General features: G+C 47.6%; 1 protein-coding gene across 5 annotated transcripts in view; it reads left to right on the forward strand.

The window, feature by feature from the left end:
* LOC120959803 (zinc finger protein ush) overlaps positions 1-23,239 on the forward strand; it is a 135,060-nt gene that overhangs the window by 60,842 nt on the left and 50,979 nt on the right. Inside the window, exons 1-2 of one of the 5 annotated variants that reach the window (XM_049609708.1) lie at positions 6,391-6,552; positions 8,136-8,840. The exons of 1 other annotated variant lie outside the window; for it this stretch is intronic. In XM_049609708.1, coding sequence (XP_049465665.1) covers positions 8,789-8,840 — 52 coding nt within the window. In that variant the 5' untranslated portion in view covers positions 6,391-6,552; positions 8,136-8,788. Of the gene's footprint in view, positions 1-6,390; positions 6,553-8,135; positions 8,841-20,290; positions 22,643-23,239 lie in introns of those variants that run through there. 3 more of the 5 variants (XM_040383449.2, XM_040383452.2, XM_040383448.2) reach the window with 3 other exon arrangements.

Below are 23,239 nucleotides of genomic sequence, written 5' to 3' on the forward strand. Positions count from 1 at the left end.
GCATGTTCCCTACTTCGTCCTAAGCATGCAATTTTCGAGCCCCTGTTTTGTGGCTGATTCTTCCAAAATCATCGACCCCTGGTCCGGTATCCTCAGTCCTTCCAATTGTCTGATTTCGGGACCGAACCCAGATTCTTCCCAAAAAGCATCAACATGACCCCTGGAATGGCTTTTATGGTTGATCGGACAAGCTCGATAACGGCAGGACCGATCGATCGACCCCACAAAACCCTTCCAACCCTGCAACTCCCTTCGTCCAGCTCGTGACATTCATTCTGGTTTCGTTTGCGTCCGATAACGAACAAATCTTCCTATCAGCGTCCGGGCGCGTCCATTTTGCCGAGCGTCAATTATCGGTTACCTAGGACACGGGGGAGGCTCGGTGGGGCAAGGATTCGATTATCTTGAAATGTCCAAAACCCAGGCAACGAACGAGACTTCTGGAGCAAGGTTTCCAACGAGTCCATCAGTGGAAAGGGACTCATTTTTGGGTGGGAGCACATCGGACGGCTCTTATCGTGATCTTTCGACGCTCCATTCTTCTCGAAATTTTTGGTGCACGACAAGGCTTCCTACCTAAAAAAACGGAGAAGATTAAAAAGGGGGAAAGAAAGAGATAAAACTTCTCGCTACACCAAAACTCACCCCATTGCAAAGGTCAACTACGTTCGTAGTTTTTGCTGCTCAGTGTCTGGCATTCGGTTGAAATGTGATATTGAACGAGTTCGATATCGAACAGCCAGGTAGGGGGTGTGATCCGAAGCTGCAGCCTTTAGCCGTACCGTTCAAATTCGCACACGAATGAATTCGCTCCAGAGTACGTTGATTTTATCTTACGATTTTTTTGTTTCCCTCTGGTTCAGAAATTTGCTGCAAAAAATATGGGACGTTAGTAGAAAGTAAGGAGTTAAAATACATTTAGGAAGCAGATGTTTCAATTGACTGCAAAACTGCGCATCATAACCTTACCTGCGGCAACCTGCGCCAACGAATAATACACACTGGTAAAATCGGCATGTTTTTTTAATTGGACAGCACTATTAAACCGCTAATGTTAATGAATTTAGTATGAGAATTTAATTTTCTCGACACGCTGCCCCCATCAACACGTCAGCGGAGCAACGGAGTGAGTCTCGAAAATCGCACGCGTTTGTCGGGTTGCGTTTCTCATTAATTAAGAAGGTGCCAACGGGTTTCGGCTAAAAGCGCGCTTTCATTAACCACTCGCACGACACCCGGGCCCATGCCTCGAAAGCAACCGGGCACCATGTCTCGACAATAAAAAAAACACCCCAAAAGAAATCGTCCACCTCACACAAAACCCGTTTCGGTTTGGGCTGTTCGTTCCTTTTTTTTTTGTTTTTAAACTTAAACACCCCGCCAGCATGATCTGTTTGTAACTCGCTGCGGTGTGATGAGCACGCGCGCTGCCGCACACGGACACACGATCAACACGCACTACCCGCCAAACTTTTCTCTCTCATGTGCTCCCTCTCTGTCTCTTTCGCTCTCGCTCTCTCTCTCTCTCTCTAGCGGTTGTTTTGTTTGTCTCCCACTCTGTTTCGCCGACGCACAGACGCTGCACGCCGAAGTGAATCGTCACCGTCAATCTTCTCGACACCATTAAAATCACTGACCGCCCGTGTGCCGGCCGTCAACAATTTGCCAAATCTCTAACACGTGCACTGCGATGAAACAGAAACAAAGCATGCAAAATGGGAGCATATTAGAGAGATGTGAGAGAGCGAAAATTAAAGGATTTTTTATTGATCGTTTCACCAATTTGCGTTAGCTCCTTTTTTTATACAAAAATTGTTTGGTAGTTTTTTGCAGCATTTAAAAGAAATACTATGTCTTAAGTAATTATCATAGCTATTTATAAAGTTTACGTAATTTATAATAATATTTGTTATTTGACGCTAGTTTTCGATCATTACTAATTAAATTCCATAACATTGATTCACTTCAGAGAATAATTGTATTCAATATCACACCACACACAACACTGTTTATTTTAACTAACCAGCTCTACCGTACACAGTGAAACGTTCCATTCCTACTCGCGATCGACTGATGGCTGATATCGTTGCAAACCCATCGCAAAAACCTGCCCGGTTTTTTTTTTTGTAATCGCTTTATATGCATCACACTCATCCGATCGTTTCGTCAACTGGAACCGTCATCATCTTCATCCGCCAGATCGAAAACAACTTCCACGATCGATGTGAACGATGATCACGACCGTTGCGGGATGGATGCGGGAGCGCGAAAGAGAAGCAAACAACCGCCCAATCTTCCATCGCCGCTCAGTTCGCATTTGCGAGCGACCGTCCCGTCCATCATCGTTTAATATCTAGATATGACAATCGGGTTTTACGATCTTTCGAATCCACTGCACCGGCCCTTGTGCCTCAGCCTTCCCCCGTTTGGATGGCCGAAAGGTTGTCGGAGGCCACCCTTAGTGCTTTAAACACAGCCAGACAGAGATTGGAATCGATACGCGCCCGGTTCGAGACTTAACAATACAAACGGGGAGGGTAAAAAAAGAAAAGAAAAGCAAAAAACCCCTTTACCCGGGGCAAAGATCAGATCTTGCGACACGATGCCAGCCCTCCGGCGGGATTCGGGGGACCACAATTCCATCCCGTACTGTCAAACGGCGAGTACGCGGTTTGCGAGTTCGTTCCTGCTCTCACGTGCGTTGTTGTCGCGTCGGAACGTATCTCACAGCAGCCCAGGGGACACGTTTCCATAGTGATCGGTTGGAACGGGGGACGCTGTTAATTTGCAGCTAAATAGGCTGCGTATGGTTTGTGAGTGTGGACGTGAGGTGGGCATCACTACTGTTTACAGATTTGTTGTTGCTGTGCCTGGGCAGCGGAACAATTATTTAATGAGCTGTCAGTCCATAAAAATAATGGGAAAATAGAGATGAGTGACTACATGTCATTGTTAAGCGTCTATTACCCAGCCAACAAAATGTAAGCTATATGTGCTTTGAGTTGAAAAAAGCGTACTCCACTGTCCAAATCCCATTTCGACACCCCCTCGCGCCCCCAAAGATCAAACCCCGGTGGACGAAACCACGCAACCATCATCGCCGGAACACTCACGTCTTGCGAAGCGAATGTGTTCATCAGCTTTTATCGCTCCGCTCGCAACCATACCTCGCGTCCTCTCGCCATCGCGCTGTCCGTCCGCGGGGCTGGAAGCGAAAGAAATAACTATCGTCCGCGTCACTTACCCGTCCTCCGGTGCTCCGGTCACAAGAGCAGCGCTCGCGAGCCCAAAACCAGACAAAAGCCAAAACCAGAACTTCAGGGCAAAATACGCGGGCGCGCTTCGCTTATCGCGCCCCGGCTATCTCAGTCCATTTCCTCCGCGCGGCCGGGCGTATAAAAATTTTATCTATAAATAAAATCTAATCAGCACACTCGGATCGGTTCGGTCGGTTGGTCGGTCGGCCGGTCGGTTTCGCTCTCCGCTTTGCTGTGGTGTTTTTTTTCCGCTGCAAACGGAGAATGGGAAGGACGGTGGACGGTGTTGCAGGGCGTCCCTGACTCACGCCGGGCCGCTGTCTGCTCGAATCCACTTGTGAAGCGGTGGTTGTGCCGCTTCGATGGCCAACCTCCCCCCCCCCGAGCAGCTTCATCAGCTTGTGTGTACGTGTCTCTTTCGCTTTGTGTATCGTCCGGTAACGAGTTTTTTTCTCTCTCTCTCATTCCATCCATATATTTTCTCTCTCGCTCTCGCTAGCTCTTTGTCTCCCTCGCACACACTAGCACTAACCTTGATCCTTATCAGTATCAGCTCGTCGCGCCCTTCTTCTCACTTCGCCTAAAACTAACGGCGGTCCACATTTCTCACTCTCGTGTATCTCGTCGTCTCATCCAGCGCAGATCACTCTCGCTCTTGTTGTGCTGTCCGCCGGCATTCTCGCAGCAGGTGTGCGTCTCCTTCTCGAGACTGTGCTGTGTGCGGGGGTGTCCGCCCGATGGTACTCGCCTATCAGTACTCGCGATCGACGCTATTTTGCCTTATCCAAAACCATTCTATCCATTCTTTTCCGTCCGGCTTTTGCCGTACCGAAGGCGACAGCGGCGAAACCCGCCGCGCGGAGACAAAATGCTCACTCTCAGCCGTCTCCTGCTGGGACCTCGGACCCGGTGTGTGCGGCTGTGTGTGTTAAGTAATCTTTCAATTTCATCCATTCCCTCGTTCCATCCATCTTCGCGCACCGTGGGCACGCAAGCGGTGGGATTTTCCCTCTTTTTTTCTCACACCCGCTCGCTGCCGGTCCGATTTCTCTTCCTCCAAGGACCTGTCCTTGGGTGGAAGAAAGGAAGGAAGCAGTAGGAGCAAAAGGGAACGACTCGCCATGAGTCGAATGAGTCAAACCAAGAGAGGAAGATTGAAGAAAGGAAAAAAACACTCCATTCGAAAACACAGATAACACTTAAAGCCCTCTCTGCACTGTTTCGCCTGCGCTGCTTTTGCGTGTTCGCTCTGTGTGCTGTTCTAAACATTAATGTGTATGTATCCTGCTACGCTCCTTCGCTTAAGCCTCTGGCATGGTTGCGTTATCTTACCCCGATGGCGGCAGCAACAGCGACGGCGGCGGCGGCGGCGGTTCGTCGCCAGGCATTAGATAAGCGGCAGCAAACAGGAAAGGAGATACAATGAGAATGAATGTGTGCGTGTGTGCGTTCATGTTGGAAGGAGAGAAAGAGGAGGCAACAAAAAAAACTCACTCAAAGAATACGACAGTACATATTCCAGTAAGTCCCCGAGAACACGGGGCTGTCCAGTCCGTCGGCAACCGATATCCTTTGCCCAAAGGCAATCCACCACCGCTCGAGACAAATGTACACGATCGATAAGCAAAAAAAAACAGCTTTCTAGCAGAAGATGATTTGATTCGTCTGGTCGTCTTCGTCTATCTTTCGCTTCTTTCTTTGCTTTATCGGACTCTCACTCTGGACCATTGGAATGTCATATTTTAGAGGATAATACCACTCAGACAGATGACGTTTGATGTCTGTGTTCGTATTTGGAAGGGATTTCTCTTCCATCTTTTGCGTCCATTGTTCCGGTATGACTCATAAAGATCCACTTAGGAGAAGATTACCCATTTAAATGGATTGTTCAGAACTTTCGGCAGGAACGTCTTTGAAACATGTAAAACAAGCAGGAACTTTACTTCAACGTTTTTCATCACAAGATGCTTTTTAGCGTAGAAATGAAAAAAACAAAACAAACTAACCCTATTTCTATACAATCTTTACAGCCAGAAAGGAGGTTTTAATTCAATTCTAATCCCTTTTCTGTCACTGATACACCCCTTTGCTGGGGCGTTTATCAACCTATTTGCACACAGAGGATGGCTGTACAGCCGACAGATAAGCAAAGGCTCCTTATCACCAACGCCTGATCTAATAATGGCTAATAGTCAGCGCGGGCAGAGAGATACGAACGACAACAATACAACGGCTAGCGAAAGTGTAGTACGCGTTCGACTTTCAGATTGGATTGGCATAATAAAGTTAATTCCCTGCTAATGCGCATCCCCGGATTGACCTGCCCCCGGTGATCCGGGCCCATTCCGTTGATTTAATCTCACACGCTACAAAAAAGTCACACATCCCTGCTGCTTCTTGTGGACCGGAATTAGCCCGGGGAGGTGGATGCACTATCGGGGCGTACAGGGACACAGAACACGCGCGGCCCGACACCGCTCAATCTTGCCGTTTGACACATCCGCGCGCACCGCACGCACGGGAAAGATCTCACCGTAGCTTCGGGAGGGGAAGCGGCGAACCCTCATTGCCGCCGTGCGCGACATTCAAAATGCAAGTTGGCAAACCGGCACGTGCCGTGTTTATCCCCTCACCCTTTCTCCCCCTACGGGTTTTGCTGATCACTATCACATCACACTGCTGCTGCCGCTGCCCTCTGACCTTTTGTATCATTCGGTTTAGCCAAAGGGTGAGAAAATCCTTTCCGCGTGTGCAAAAATATCCTTTCCAAACACCGGGGTTCGTGTTGTGTTTTGTCTCGCTAAACACCCAGGCAAACGCAAACCTTCTTAGTCTCTCTCTCTCTATCTCTCTCTCTTTCTACTGCACCACATCCACACTCTCGCTCACGGACTCACTGACTCACCCCTTGTTTCAACGGAAAGTCCTTCTATTCATAAAAACTTGCCCAAAGAGAACAAGAGAGAGAGAAATGCGAAACCGCGCGTCGACGCTGAGAGTAAAGCAGCTGATTGTTCTCCCGTACGCACGCGCTTGCTCTCGCTCTGTTTACATCCCACTGTTGAATGGTGGCGGAACCAGCGGCCCAAGCAGCAGCAGCCAGCATGGCCGAACTAGGGAAGCGGTGTGCAACGTTTTTCAGTTTGGTTTCACTCTCCCAGAGAGCCGCACCTGCATTCCGGCGAGAAGAGGTTCGCGCTTACGTTCCGAGGCCCATCGACCGTGGCCCATGTGCGCTAGGGCTGTACGTGTATTTGCTTTGTGTATATGTGTACGTTTGTGTGTGTGTGTGTGTGTAAGTGTGATTGTTTTGGCTTGTGTGTTTTGCGAACGTCAACATCATCCATCCACGACAAAACGCGACTGTGATGAGCCGTTATCGTAAGATCTACCTGCATGTCACCGGTGTGTTGATGTGTCGTTGGTGATAAAGCGGAATAGTGAGAGGCATCATACAAACCGAGTGTATTTGTTGTTGCTGTGTTTTAATTTTATCTTACACCCAGGTTACGTATTAAGTCGTGTGATGGTGTACAAACGTATGAAATAAAAAATATGATAAAAGAATTATTCGAAAAAAAAAGTACGTGAATTCGTTATGTTATGCGTGGTCATCGTTTTGTTTCCTCTGGTCAGCTTGCAACGCTGTTGTGGGAGTGTGTGCGATAAATACACACGCAGGGTTTGAATAAAGCGAGAGACGTGGAATCTGCTATCGCAGCGACGAAATCAGTCGCCGTCGCGTACATGCGAATATGGCCCTGGTGAGATAGCGGCGAATACCTTCCCCTCGCCAACTCAAGCCCCACCACACCAAACCAATCCAATCCTCGAGCGGACGAGATCCGTTTGCGTTATTTCTGTTCGGTTGAAGTGTGCGGGAAGAACGCGGCAGACAGACGGGCAGAGCACCGTGTGCGGAAGGTGACAGAAAATCGATCCAAAGCCGATAACAATCGAAACACACATACACACAGCTCACGGTTAGCTCACCGCGCCAAACGCGGTACGGCGTGAGAAGCACGACGGCACGGAGTGAGAAGACTGCTCGGGCGTTCCTCACCTCACTCGCACACACTACAGCACCGTTCGCAGCGGTTGTGTGTGTGTGTCGGTGTGCTCGTGCTCTTGGGGCACGCTCTGGTCTCTTTGGCGCTTGTGTGTTTGGGCGCTTATCTCGCAGCAATCTATTGCTCTGTGCGGCGACCGGTATCGGACCGGCATTAATATTGTACGGTATCGGCGCAAGTAAATTGTATTTTAGCGCTTTTGTGCTGCTCCCTTTTCTCCCCTGTCAGTGAAGGGGGATGAGCGGGGTGCATTGCGGGGTGGACAGCAGCAGCAACAGCATTGTGAATAGTGGTGAATGTGGAGATGAATATGACGCGCACTGGGCGACACAAGCGGTTCCGTACACAATACAGGCACTTTACCTCGTTCGAAGGCGTGTTTGTCATTTATTGTTACTGTTGATTTAATTTTCATTTGCCACTCGGTAGCTTCCCTGTTAGTGTGCAACATGGAAGCTGATAGGACAGTGTTTTTGTTTTGAGAGATATTAAAACAATGTATTTTTGTAGTCTTTTTGTAAGAATTTCCAAACAGTATTAATATTACCCTTTATTGAATATTATGTTTCAAAAAAGAGACAAAAACAATAACTTGCCCCTATTTTGTAATTTCTTTCGTTAGCTTATCAAACAAGCTTTTAAGCAGGCTGTTTATCGCGATTTTGAAATTTCTCACTTTGATCGTGGCATCGTGAGATGAGAGCGATTATGGTGAGATAAAACGCTCACTACGATCTTGTGCAGTGTTTAAAACAAGCCATTTGAGATAAAGCTGTTAAATTATTTATTTTTAAATCATTGTGTACAGTTTCAGTGGTAAAAGTGTTGAGTTTGAAACAAAGGTGCTCACGTGAAGCAACGAAGTGAAAACAAGCAAATTGAAAATTTCCCCTTGAAAAAAAGATGCACTTGCACCACGTGCTAAGCCGTCGTCACACCGGTAAATCGAATTCGCGCAAATCAATTTATTTATCCTGCCGTGTGCGTAAGTGGGCATGTGCCATGTTTGTGTTGAAGTGAATAAACGTAAAAATAAAAGCAGCTCAATAAAAATACAACCCGTGCTCGGTCTGTTAGTTCGGCCCGTGTTGATGTTTTGCCGTACGAGAGCAGCGCCAGCCACGGCCACCATCAACAATCGAACGTGCGAACGCGACCAGACAACAAAACGGAGCACAGCAAAATCATCACACCCTTTTATCCGCCATGTGCAAGCAACAATAAAGGAAGGAAGAAGCAAAAAATACCACACAAAATAAAACCAAAACACGCGCAACGCGTAAACTCCAGCAGCAGCAGCGCGAGCATGCGGCATAGCATAAAGATCGTCGTCGTCGCCGTTATAAAAACCGTGCGGGCGATGTGAAATATTTTTCCCCGAGCCCAATTCGTGTTTTGGCAGCTTGGCTTTTTCCCCCCGTCCTTCGTGAGCTCAGGAGTAAACAATTCGTTCGACAACGAATGCAACTCGGCATGACAATCGAATGCAGCGCAATTATGGCAACCGGTGCGGGTAAGTTGATGCAGGTGGGCGTGCGGGAACGGTATCAAAAATCACTCCCAACACACACAGACCCACACACTGGTGACCACAACGCCGTTTGTCCAACAACGAGTGGCAGGGTGGGGGGGTTGTGTGAATGTTTTTGCAGCGAGGGGTTTATTGTTTCGCAATTTAGATATTTATTTTTTGTCGCATCTCCCGCTGGTCGCTGGTTTACTGTCGGCCTGTCGAGCTTTGTGCGTACGGGAATGATGAGTGGCTTGGCCGGATCCAGCGTGGTGCTTTTATTTACGCGTTAATCCGCCGTACCATGCCGATGTTTTCACGTGTGCACGAGGACACGCGTTCCGGGCGGCGCCTTTTGCTCGCACCTGAGTTATTCTAATGGATTGAGAATATTGCAATGGTTTGGAAAAATAGTATAGCAAATACAAACGGGGGGGGGGGGGGGGGGGTACGTAAAACGCTTTTGGAAAACGACAACCGAAAAGCTCACTATGGGAATGGTCACTTATTACGGAGATTTGGCCTGGTACAATGTTTTTTTTTCTCCTCCATTCAACCGTGCGACGTTGTTTTTTGTTGATGTTTATTATTGCGTGAAGCTTTCTGTGTTTTGCTCAGCAAACACGTACCCTTGCCCAACACATGCATATCTAGCACACCGAGAGCCACCACACTAGGTTTTAAGGCGTTTTTTTTTTTTCTTTGTTTTTTGTCCCTCCTCCACGGGAAGGCGAAGTGTATTTTTATAACTAAATTGTCACTATTATGTTTTCCATTTTGGGGCTTTTGGAGGCGGCGTGAGCACCGACGATTCGACAGTTTTGTGACGGCTGGTGATAAATAAAAATTTATGTTTCACCGTTTTGCCGAATCGGTGCCCGGAGAGGGTTGGTAGGTAGCGTAACCAAATAAATCAGCACCGAATGGAGTTTGTAAACAAACGCAAAATAAACTGGATGGATTGGAAAAGAGAGGACGTGGAAGGGGTACAAAACCGCAAGCACAACTTATTTTGTGCCATAAATCCTGTGCTTCGGTAGTGGTAGCGATTTATGTTTAACTCAAACATGTAGCAAACGCTAGAAAAACAAAACACATCCACTCTCTCTCTCTCTGTTTCCCTGTATCACTCTCTCTGTGTATTGGGGATTAAATTGCGTCAACCACCATCCAACGCATTCCAAGCTATCTACCATGCGGGGCCTGCAGCGTGGGGTCGGTCCCACTTATCGGTGGCTTTCAATCAGCCCAAGCCCTTTCGGGCGGAATATAATTCAATTCCTTCGGATCGCTGTTATCGTGCGCCCATCCGCCTTGATAGTGAGCGATAAGAAAATAATGTCCCTCTCCTTCTTCTCCCCTTCGCCCCCCTTTTCTCTTCCGTTGGAACGAGTGGAGAAAACGGAGGACGCATAGATAAGCGAAGCATGCTGGAGCGCAGGAGCTCGTCGTACCATATCTCGCCGTAATTCGTGCGCTTAAAATAGGCTAAGTGGGGTTGGGCCGATGCTCTATCTTATCGGTGCGCTAGCGTTTGGAAAGTCCTGCCTCGGGGGGGGGGGGGGGGGGGGGGAGAGAAAGAGAAAGAGTGTATTTTCAACGACACACACACGAAATGCTTTCTACAGATCGGGTGGATTTTGTTTAATTTCCTATTAAGAAATCGATAATGAGTGTTTTGTGTCCTACAAGAGTGTTTGCTACAAGTAAGTTGCTCGACATTTCACTACGCTTTACCGGTCCTGCATTGTATATTTTAAGCATTCACAACAGAAATCCGTGCTATCTTGCCATAAACCTGCGAGTAGTGATTTCCAGCCCGTTAGTCATAGTTAGCCCGCTGCTGCCGCCATGTGCGTTGTGGTTCATTCCAAGTAAATGGAAATGACTTCATTTCGCGCTCGGCACACCAGCGAATGCAGATGTTTCCTTCTTTGCTTATCGGCTTGGCAAACCGATAGTGTGTACCCGAGAGTGGTGCGCTTTGCGAACAGCTAGTAGAATGTTAATGTGCGCTCACACATTCCCCGATAACGGCCAACGGCCTAGAACGCCAGCCCCATTAGTCTTTGACGTTGTTTTGTGCTGTTTTCTGTGGGCTTTAGTCAAAACAACACACACACACACCAAACGTCGCACGATCGTCGTGATAAACCATATTTTACATTTTACCCAAAAAATTACTACGCACAATGTGGTGCTTTTGTACTGGGTGCTTGTGTGTATGTAAGGCAAGCCGGGAAACTCTCAACCCCATTTCGCAGTTCGCATTGAAGCAAACGGATTAAAATTATTTATAAACATAAATAACACGCTGCGCCATGCGAAAGCGATATACCTTCGTTTTGCGATTATTTGTCCCCCCCTCACCCCACCCCCCCTTTCGCTACGGTGTTCGTGATTTTTCACCCGATCGCGTGCACGGGTTGATAAGAATTTTCCGTCCTTTCTTACGGTGGCGAGCTCATACGGCAAACACACACACACACACACAAAACGGTTGAGGCTCTGCCACCACGATGCGATAGCAATCGCTTCACATTGCCACTTGGTTTTTCCCGTTTTTTTCCTTTTTTGTTTTCGCTTACATCGACGCGCACTCAGCAAAAGAAATGCAAAACAAAAGCATTCCGCTCTGTTGGAGGGGGGAGGAGGAAAATAGGGGAAAGGAAATGGTTACACCCGTTCCCTCTCCCCCCTTCGCCATCTTGTTTGTGCAGGGATAAGCACCGATATCAATGGCCATAAAAAGTGAATTAAGGTCCTGTCGAATCGTTCGCGATTTTCCCTTCCGCACCGTTCCCATTTCCCGTGTTCCAATCTTCAGTGGAAAACTTCCATGGAAAAAGGAAGTGCGGAAAGAAGGTTTGTGTGAGAGTGTTTTCCACGTGATAATCATGTGTTTAATTATAATTGCTGGCACGGCTGGCGGGGCTGTTTGCGAGAAAATTTGCATGTAAACTTTCTTATCCTTTGCCGGTGCCGCATACCGACGAGACTAGGTACACACACACACACGCTAAGAGTGTGGCGCTAAAAGGATTGCAAGGAAAGCAGCTTTTTATCGCACGCACACACACACACACACGGACGGGGCACCATGCTAATCAGCCGACAGTGTGCGAAAGGAGTGTGTTGTAACGCGCTCGTTTGCTGGCGCGTTTGGGGAGGGTGGTGGTTTTGAAGGATCTCAGTGTTGATTTTGTTACTCCATTTCCCTCCCCATTTTCACCCGCGTTTTCACCGGGAAAAGAAAAGGTTGCAGAAAACGGGTGTGGTTGTACACAGCCAGTCTGCCGGTGCTTTATCGTGTGCGTGGCACTGCGATGGAGCCGTTTGGTGCCATTTTTCCTGGCGAGATAAGATTTAAATTATATTGTTTTTCTCTCTCACTCTCTCTCGCTCTCTCTCTCTCTCTCTCTCTCGCACGCGCCACACTGCTCCGTTTCCATTTAGCGGCTCTTGTTGCTTTCCATTTTCTTATCGCTTTCCGTGTGTCTCCTTATGCTTTCCCCTCTTACGCCCCACGCACGGTGCTTTAATTTTAAGCTTTTCTTTCCCAAGATATGGCCCCCACACCACGACTAGCGGGCTGCGGGTTATTAATGTGTGTAGTGAAATGAGAGAAGGAAACAACCCATGAAACAGAAAAACACAGCAACGGAAAAAAACGGTCGCTTACACCACACCGTTCTAGCCCTTTATGTTGCGGAATCAGACTCGATCTAGGGAAGCCTGCACGCGCAGCCACATCAGGATATGGATGCGAGAAATGCGGCAATTACTATCGCAAGTCCATAAACCTTATCCTGGCAGTGCCCCGGGGGGATCGGTGAGTGTTAAAGTAAGCAGCAGGGCGCAGATAGGCGAAGCGCAAAGGGGTACCTCAGCAACCGGCGGCAGGACGCGCACCAACGCACGGAAGGACGGTCGGTGGTAGAATTTTAAATGGAACTCATAAATCGAGACGCGCACTAGCAACGGATGGCGCTTATTGTGGGTTGTGTGGATGTGTTTTTTTCTTTTTATTTTGTATCAAACAAAAGGGTGAGAAAAGGAGTGAACCAGTGCAGAGAGAAAAAAGGGAATGGTCGACGAATTGTTTGAAACAAAAATAGGTGCGGTAGGCTTCGGTTTGGCAAATTAGTAAAAAAAGGAGCATAAGTTTACAAGGACATTTTGATACACAATCGTTTAAAAACAAGAAAGAAATTATGCTTATCATAATCGTTATTACTTACCATTAATCACAAACAATTGTTCGTTTCTGTAACGAAAGCAAAAATGAATCGTTAAAACAATTAATTAACCTACTTTGCTTGCTTTTATTGCAATAATTTAAAAACAACAATTCGGAGAGCTTTTTATTTGATGACAAAAAGGTCGTTTTACGACTCATTCATTTACAAAAATCCAAACCAAAATTCAACCCGATTTTCATACAACGCACCATATACCTAAAATGAACGCACATCGTGTCCATCACACCATCATTCAAATAAATATCAGATTAATGACTGTCCAGGGGGTCAGGAAAAAACGAGAGACAGACCACAGAGAGAGAGAGAGAAAAAAAGGGAGATAAAGGATGCAGCATCAGGCAAATGGCCCCGCTGGCTATCGCGCGCCACCGTCACGATAAGATAAAGGTTTATGCTTTTTGGTGTGCGTCCTCCTTTGCATACGCTTTCTTCGTCGCTGTTGCTGCTGCTGACCCCATGCTGGCGCTACCCGCTGGCCAACAAATCGGTCAAATGGGTGGGATGGACGGGAGGGGGGGGGGGAGAGGGGATGATGGCCATAAGCGAACGATACAAAAGGGTGAGTGATTACACCGACGCATCGTAAACTGCGCCAAAAGGATACGTTTGTCCGATGCCTTTTTTTTGGTTTAACATTTGTTTATTCGCATCCTGCGCCCGCTCGTAGTAAATTCTCATTCATTGTACCCATTTAGCATAAATTTTTGCGCCAAAGCACACGAAAGAGCAAAACCAAACCAGCCAAGGGATTATTTTTATGTTTTGCTCTTTTTTGCTCTTTTTGTCTTTCCAATGTTTATTGCAAACGATTGTGCGATAGCGATTGCTCTCGCGGTAAATACGAAAGTGCGCATATACGGTGGCGCCATCTATTGATCGCTCCCGGGTACTGTGATTGCGGGTTGGGCGAAGAAATGGCGGGAAATGGTTGTATTGGAAAAGCACAGTCAATGGGAGATTTTGCTGTTGGTGTGATAAAACGGTTTGAATGGTGATCACACACACACACAATCGACAAGCGTGGGTCAAACGCGCGATGATAGATAAATGGATTAACATGGAGTGTTTCTAGATATGTTAAAGCGCGGATTATACTTCACTCAAACGCCCAGGGAAAATGTGAACGAACAAAAGTGGCAAACTTGATTGTAAATTACATTTTTATTAATTTATTCATGAAACATTAAAGTTTAAATTTTCTAATAAATTTTCCTTCTCTTTCTTTCCAGGTAAGTCACAAAACAACGTTTATTTGCATGTACCAGCGCGCAGATGACGAGAACTGGCAAGTTATAATATTGATAACAATTTGCGTTTTTTTTTTTCAAACGCTCCATAAAATTTAACAAAACACCGTCCAATTAGGAAACGTTTCTTTTCGTACCCTTTTGTAATTGTTTCACGTATTTTTTTATCTCCACCTCAATACACACACAACATTAAGCTGTTGCGCGTTGTTGATACCGTGTCGACCCGCGCGCCCATCCCATCCACTCCTTCCCCATTTAATCGTCACCAATTGAATCTACTTACGGCGGGCTCGAGCGAGCGCACCGGAGACAATCATTCCAACCAAGTGCATCTAAACTATCGCTTATCGCCGGGGTACCGCGGGGTTTCACCTACCCGCTGCAGCCCGCATTCCGCATCGTTTCCCCCCAGCCGCCCAGTCGGACTCGAGTTCCTTCGGTGCGCTGCACTTATCATCGCCACTTTATCATTCGTTCGCGGTGTGGCGTATGTAAAGCAGGCGCACACACACACAAAACGTTTGGTACCGGTGGTGTTTTGTTGTTGTTCTCCACCGCTGTGTTTCACACGTGGCCCACCCCGTGGCCTCAGTTTCAGCTTTATTACTACACTTATTTTGCATTCCGGTACTGTTTGTTTGTTGTTTATGTTGTCTGTCTAGGGGCTGGGGAGGGTTGATTTTATTGTTTCGCATCGCTACCTTCTTTTAGGTTTACCCACCCTTTTATCACACACACACATACACGGGAAGCTAGTCAAATGTGGATGGCACTTCGTAAAATAGTGCACCCGGTGTGCGGATGTGCACTGTGTGCCCTCCCGCTTCGCTTTTTATCAATATCTGTCTGTGTTTTTTTTCTGTTTTTTATACACCCTTTTTACTGTGCTCTTTAAAAAAAACACTATCGCTTCCACAAACCTGAAGCGAAAACAGAACCGAAATGCGCACCATAAAAAACAGCACACACCAAGCTGATCACTTTTATAATGTGAGAGGTGTGTGTATCGCAAATGCGTTGACTCGGCCACTTTTATCCGTGTTCCGGGTCCGGGGCTCTTGCTGTGTCGCGAACCGTCGGACGGCAAATGGAGAGGAATAAATTTAAAAATGATAATAATGCCACCCGTCCCACCCTTCCGGGGGACGGGTGTTCCAATATGGACGTAAATAATGCTGAAATAAAACACACCTCAGCTGCGGCACGGGCGTGGGTGTTATCGGGCATTTCGGGTAGTTGTTTTTGGTGGTGTGCTTTTTGATGGGAAAAAGAGAAGTGTACTTTTACATTTTTTTTGCACATCCTCCACATGCTGTAAAAATGAATTGTTGTTTTTCAGTTTTTTTATCTTTTCAAATACTTTAGATATTTTATAAACTTTAAACAAGCCATTTCTTGTACTTATTTTCGATATTTGAAGCATCTTTTGCACTTTAAGCCTTTTTATATTTTACTCGTGTAAACAAAATAACGAGCCACCCTGTGCTACAATGGAGACGCCTGGTACTTCACGATACGATCGATCATGGTCGAGAGCGCCGTTTGCTAATCGAGCGGGCCACTTTTCCGAATTATTGCATTTGCCTGCAATTCAGATGAACGTGATGCCACAAAAATTGCAAAAAGGAAACACACAAGCCAGTGGATTAAACGATCGAGTTCATTACGGAGCCGGCATTCGGCGGCACCACTGGTCGACCTGTAAAGCGCTAACGCCCAAACCCCTTTTATGAGACCTTTATTTTGTTTTTGTTTATTTTTTTCCCTCTCGCTACTTCCAGCACGGTTTGCAGAATCGACAAAAAAGACGGCAAAGCACACCAAACTAAGGCAGAAAAAAAATAACAAACGGTTTAAAATTTAAGTAAGTACGTGCCGGTGGTGTGCACCGAGTTTTGGTTCGGGTTGCTCGAAGCTTCTGTGTTTTTTTTTTATTTTTTTGGTCTGTTATTTTTATAAGCAAAAGGCGCACGATAGTTTTGGCTAGTTTGGCTAGGTGAGATAAGAACCTGCCGTACACCTTGCCGTGCCATCGTGCACGTTTACATTTGCGATATAGTACCGAAAGAAGGAGCACACACACACACACACAAACTTCCCAGAGTTCGCTATCCTGAGCATCAACCTTAAAACGAGCCTGATGGCAAAATAGTTCCCGCTTTCGGGTCAGCGCGTAAAGAAAAAGGGGTTGCTCACCGTTTTTCCATTTCCTCGCTCCCAGCTGCAATTTTTACACCCACCGGAGTTGCATTTTAGTGGACCAGCTCCGGTGCAAGCCTTGCTGTTTGTTCATTGTTTTTCGTGAGGGTATGCATTTTTTGACGGGGTTTTTTTTTTCGGGGCTATTTTTATTTTACTGCACCGTTTCACCTTTCTCATACCCCATACACCTTGTGCATTCAACTCATTACCACCCGTGCACGAAGGATGGTTGTTTTACTTTTGATGGTACACAGTTGTTGTTTTTTTCCTCTCTCTCTCTCTCCCATCATTCTGCTGATCCACAAACTGTTAAGCGAAATGCAGTCCTCGGTACACACTACTAGCACGGTCATTGCTGGCGCCGCTGATAAAACTGCAAACTCCCATCAGTTTACCTCGACGAAACAGCGAGCAAGACAAACAAACACACAAATTTCGGGACACGAGACTGTTCCAGGTGGTGCCCATTTCTTTATCGTTGCAGCTAGGGTTTTTGCTTTGGTTTTGAGAACCACGCGAAAGCACCAATGCCCGCGCCCCGGCTGGTGCACCTTTCCCGCCCATCCCACCAGTATATGTGTTTTTATATTTTATTTCATTCCCGTGCTCTTATCGCACCGTGTTGTTGATTCCCAAGGTCTTCTCACGCAGATCACGTGCCGTGCTGTAAAGATGATCAAGGCAGTGGGCACGAAACGGAACTGCCCCCGGGCGGGGGTTTTCATATCGTTTTTCACAACCGGGATTTTATGATGGTTTTGCATACATAAATGCCATCCACGGCCCGTCCCTCTCAACCATGCGCTGTGCACGATGGTGCTGCACTGGCCATCATCATAACTATGCTTCCCCGGAAAAAGCAGGGCACGGAATGGTCTATCGGCCCTTATCAGTGTGCAGCTGGCTGGCTGGCTCCCCGGTTGGTCACTGTGAGAGTTCCTTATCGGAATAGGAAACGGGTTCGTGGGGAAGGAGCGTAGAAGCAGATGATGGCCGGAAGAAATGGTCGGCGAGGATGGCTTTCCTTGGGTGAAATAAATGTCTCCATGCTTGGTGAAAGACCGCACCGATTAGTATTCCGAGCTGAGGATCGTACCTTCCAGCACGTAGTGTTCTTACCTTACGAGCGTTAATGGTATCAGCACGGGTTTGCTATTGATGCTATCGCAAGCAGCAGCAAAGATAGGCAAGCTTGGAATACAGTTGAGTCATATAAATGCAGCTGCCTTGAAGCTACGAATTTGGATCTGCTTTTGTTGTATTTCTGTACCTAATCATTTGTAAATTAAATGAATATGGGGGTTTTGAGAAATGACAATGGTAAAATTATGAGATAAAATGAATAAAGCTTTGTAGAAACACTACACGAACTTGAAGTTCTACAAGCTTAAGGGCATACAACAGTAAAATATTTTAAATTTCTTTCTTCTTCATTAAATAAAGGCTGGTGCCTGAGTTGATTTAAGTTAGCAATAATTACAAAACTCTAACCGTTTACTCCTAACTCCGTGTACACAGATCAATCACGATGGCTGTTGAAGCAGTTGTACGCCACTGCCAGACGACGACACCAAATCTACCCTTCGACAGATAATATACACTCCAAAACCGTATCGTCCGATAATCAATTAACCATGACTCGAATGTTCCCTCCATCCTGGCGGAGCCCCTCCCCTCTCGGTCGCGACTGATAACCGACCGATTGCGTGCGCTGCATTTTCCATCGCCGTGCCCTATCTCACCTGTCCTATCAAGCCCCGATAACGACCGCCCTAGTCCGCCCCGGCTGCTGCTGGTCGACTTTTGATTAGCCCAGCAAATTATGTTCAGCAGCGTGCAGCGCTGTGAAGATGTTTGCTTATCTGTCACAGCGGAGAGCGCGAGTATGTGTATGCGCGCCGTCATTCAAGCGCAACAAAACGGCGACGCACGAGCAAAAAAAACACAACAGCGCTTGGAGAGCGAAATTTGATCTAAACACTGATAAGCAAACCATCGATATGGTTGCGTGAACTGTCTTCGGGCTGGGCTCACGCTTATCAATTAGCCACACACGCACACACAATACAAGGTCTGCTTGACAAGCAGCGATGTTCATCGGAGAGGCCGTGTGTGAAACAAATCGATCACTTTCTGGGGGCCCCCCGATTGGCGATAGATAGGCTGAGAGCGGGGGGTGATTTTAGATAGCTGATGGAGCTATCTAGAAGTAAAACGTGTACCGTACCATTGATAAGCGCATTTGAATCATCGGCACAGTTATCTCGGTATTAGTATTTTTTGTCGTATCCTCTGTAGTAAAGGGGAAAGTTTGCAAAAATGTGGAGTAGACTTCGATCCAGCTTCGGAAAATTTCGGAACCGACTGCGGAAATTGAAAGTAGTTACGCTCAACATTGTCCGGAGCCGTTTGGAATCGTCTGAAGTCGTCCGGAATCGGCCGGAGTCATCCGGAGTCGGAGTCAACCCTAGTCGGAGTCATCCGGAGTCGAAGTCCGACATCAATTCTCATTTTTTTTTTCCTTTTTCGCTTTGCGCATAAACATCTTGAATCATGGCAGGCTCCAGCCGACTCCGACTCCAGCCAACTACGGACAACTCCGGCCTACTTCGGTCGACTCCAATTCCGAAACGACACTGGCTGACTGTGGATAGCTCCGGACGACTCTGGATGACTTCGATTTTAGCCGACTCCGACGCTAGGTGGTACTAATGGTTCCGATTTCCGACTAATAATAGTAGTCGGATTGGAATCGTGGATGAACTCCAGAGAGCACACTATCAGTCCTCTAGCCCTGGCGTATCCTTTTTCGCATCCTCTGGAAGTTCTGCCACGTTACACCAAACACCAACACGGGACTATAGTATTTGTTCAAACGCAGTCATTGTGACCGCTCAAGATAGATATGAAATGTGAATGCTCCAAATCCCTGAGACTTACATTTACGCCATAAATATGCATATCAAACCCGGGCGCGACATCTCTGCCTCCCTCGTTGCGCGCGAATGTTCACTATCTAAACCCATTTGCCCGATGCATACTGCTGTAGAACCGCCGGTAGAGCGGAAAAGATAACAATCACAACCTCGGGAATGCACGGCCTGTATCACCTCCTACCGTTCGTATCCGACAAGAGAATCTTGTCCGAGACCAACCCCCAGCGTGCAGCTCAAACGAACGGCATCAATCTCCGGCACTTCCGTCCATCCTAGCAAGAGTCGGACACGATAACGCACGAGCGCGCTGCTCGCACTCCGATTTACATCCACGCGACATCCACTAACCCAGTCTTGCTTTTTTGACGCTACAGGAGAGCGAGCAAAGGGGCCGATGTTTTTGGTACCGGCATGTCCCGGGATTCAAGCGCTGCGGGTTACTTGCTGCTCGCGACAAAATCATCGTGACACATTGATGCTGCTCCCAGTGTGTTTGTGTCAAGATTACATCGTTTGTGCCGTTTTCAGCACAAATTTGCCATCGCGGTTGACTCGCGCAGCCGAAGTGACACAGGCTGCTGGTGCATCGGTACCACCACCTGTATACGTGTGTGTGTGTGTGTGTGTCTCCACTGGTGAGAGTCTCGTAAGCGCATTACAAGCTCTTCCCGGCCTCATGGCCACAGCGTAATAGCAGCAGCAGCAGCAGCACCAGACCAGTAGCTGCGCTTGCTTATCGTAAGGTTTTCATTTCCGGATACGAGGTTTTCATTCCGGATCTTTCGCTCGTACCATGTTTATGTTGTTGTTCTGCGTGATACGCGGTCCAGGGCTACGGTGGTACGTCTCCTCCAAAAACGGTCCACTGTGGTCGTGCAGGGGATCTGATGCCATCGTGTTGCCTTTATTGGGGCAAATGTAGCGCCAACTGCGCTACACGCTGCAGCTATGGGGGTCAGTGCACGTTCTGTACATCAAAACTCGGTCGTTTTGTCAAGCTACAACGACGTGCTGGCTGCTCGTTGACCGCTTTGCAGCAGGGAGAAAGCGAAAGAAGGGAGAGAACTAGACAAGGAGAGGTGACATTAGCGCGCGTCAGTGGGATAACTCGGTCGATAAGCGCCGGATAGGGTTCTGACAGATGAGTTTGAATTTCAAAACAGTTGGAATGCGTACAATTCTGATGTAGCTTCTGCACGCATGCTCGCTTACGGATTAGTAACATTTGAAAGTCTTGCACAAGGTGCACTAATCACCACCGATGATTGAAATGGAAACTTCAAAATTCTTCTGGAACTTCTTTCCTGAAAGACACACATTACAGTGTGCAATCGAACAGTCGAAAACTTTTTCCCTTTCCCGTTCGTTAATCAAACAAAAGTGCCATTAATCATCCACCTCGGACACCCAATGACAACGCGATGCAGACCGAAGATGCTGATGTGCGCTTGTGTTCGATCGCTCTTGGCGCATTGTCGCCATCATTTCATCGGACTTTTGCGCTTCCGTTCTGATGTAGAACCTAGCTCGCTAGCTCGTTCGGCAGGCGTGGAGAAACGCGTTCGGCGCTTATCAGTTGTTTCAATCTTTCGTGTGTCGCTTATCGGGACCGGCCTCTGGGCCTCGAGTGCTGGCTGGCCTCCGCATGAGCATGGCAAAGCGAGCAGAAAAGATTTGCCACCCCCGGAATGGAAGGGAAACAGAGCAAGAGAGAGAGAGAGAGACGTGTGTACGACTGTTAATAACGTACCATGTTTGACTAGCGATAAAGTTATGATGAATATTTTTCGCTTATCTTCGATATCGCGCGGCCGGTTGGCTGTGCTTGTGTTTGCTGCGTGCCCCGCATCGGTCGGATGCTTCTTGCCTCGACCAGGGACGCAACCGGCGGAAGTATGGTACGGTCGCGTCCGGTTTCTTTTGCTTTTTACCACAGCCTCTACCTCTTGCACCGAGAGACGGTGCTCGTACAGGGCTATCAGAGGCTTCTATTAGTGCCTTATCTAGTAGTGTCCGACGAATGAGCGAGCGGGAACCTCGCCACGGCTCGATGCTGCTGCTGCTACCGATGGATCGGCGATTGGATTCCACTTCCTTGTGGCACGGTTTTGGGTACACATTAGGAGCGCCCGCCTGCTGTAGATATAGACGCTGATAGGGAGCGTACATTTACATATATACCGGTACGCATCCACCCTCCATGTGGGCCCTCGCCGATAAGACTCGCCCCGTGCCCACGTCTGCCTTATTGGCGTTTCGAGAAGTCGACGTTGCGTCGATACGCAGACCATTCCGTGAGGTGTCTAAGAATATTGAGCGGCAGGAAAGCGCTCACTGGGCGAGGTGTCCAAATATAGCTTCATTCCCATATCTCTAGCCGCTCTTTATCGCACACTCGGATCTAGCGTTGTCGGGCCGGGTCGGCGGGTGTGCGAAAAGGTGTGCTCGCCTGGCCCTTCAAATCAACAAACCAATCTCCCTACACTCAAGCGCCGCTCCTCTTCGCCGGCCGCTTCACTCACAGTCTCGAGGATGGCTCTTTTCTTATCTTTGCTGCGCGCAATTCGATTATATCTCAATCCTCCGGCAGTTCATGGTGGAAGTGGCCCAAGATGTAACACCCCACCGTTGGCCTCGGTTGCTAGTGCGCCCATCTGGTGCGGTTCAGTCGTAGAGTGACTAGCGCGCCGATAACAACACGGGGAGGACCTCGCTGCTGTCCGTGAGAAGTTCATTCCGGTTAAGCAGTTGGTGCGTGCGTTTCTTGTTAAGTAGTGCCCATTTAAAGTGAAATTGTTTTTTGTATTGAAATCAGTGTGCAAGTGTACCTTATTTTGATGGGAATTTACCAGTGTGTGCGTGTTGGAAACAGTGTACCACCAAAATTGAAATCCACGAAATCTGCCCAAAAATATATGAAGCAAATTGCTTACAATATTAACAAGTGAAGCGTGCTCAAGTTCAAAGTGAATTTAAGTGTAGGTTCCGGATTGTACATCCTCAACCGCACGACCCCTCCCCGTATGTTGGCAAGCAGTTGGCGCATATGAACGTCTTGCGCATCCATCAGTACCACCGACCAGTGAGCGACGGCCTCGAGATGCATCCCAAGCTTTACGAGCTGTTACGCTCGAGAAGCACCAAGATCAGGCTCGGTAAGTGCGAATAATTGCCCGGACAAGATGCAAGATGTAAAGTGTGCTCACCGTGGTAGGGATTAACTTATCTCTCCTACCTGATAACGCGTCTCGTGCGCTTTCGTTATCTCCAAAGTCCACTCGCTTTTTACAAGGCCGGAAGATTTTGGAGCATAAAACAATTGATATTGTAGCTGAGATTTTTTGCTCTTGTCGGACGGAGATGCCGAATGTTCGTTATCGTTTTTAATCACCTTTTTCGTTTGCAAATCTCGACTCAACGACTGTGACAACGTTTATCTCTCTTCAAATGGAATTCGGTCCGTATGATTCCATCAAATCGTGGCGCATTTGCTTTTGTCAGAGCTAGGTCGGAAAATGCAAGACGTATCAGATCGGTGTCTTCCCTGGTAGTTCACCCTGTTGATGCTTTCCTAACGTCTTCTCTCCATAGCTGAAAGCATTCAATCCAGACGCTTATCTTCTAGTAAGCTTTTTCTATATTCCGCTCCCTCCCATAACTTCCTATGTCTGCTATCGGCACCTTGGATGGCACAGACGTTCTGTCAACGTTCGTGGTGTGATTCGTTGGATTCCTACCAAACCCCCAAGGCT

Source organism: Anopheles coluzzii, chromosome 3 (assembly GCF_943734685.1).
Source record: "Anopheles coluzzii chromosome 3, AcolN3, whole genome shotgun sequence".
NCBI lineage: Eukaryota > Metazoa > Arthropoda > Insecta > Diptera > Culicidae > Anopheles > Anopheles coluzzii.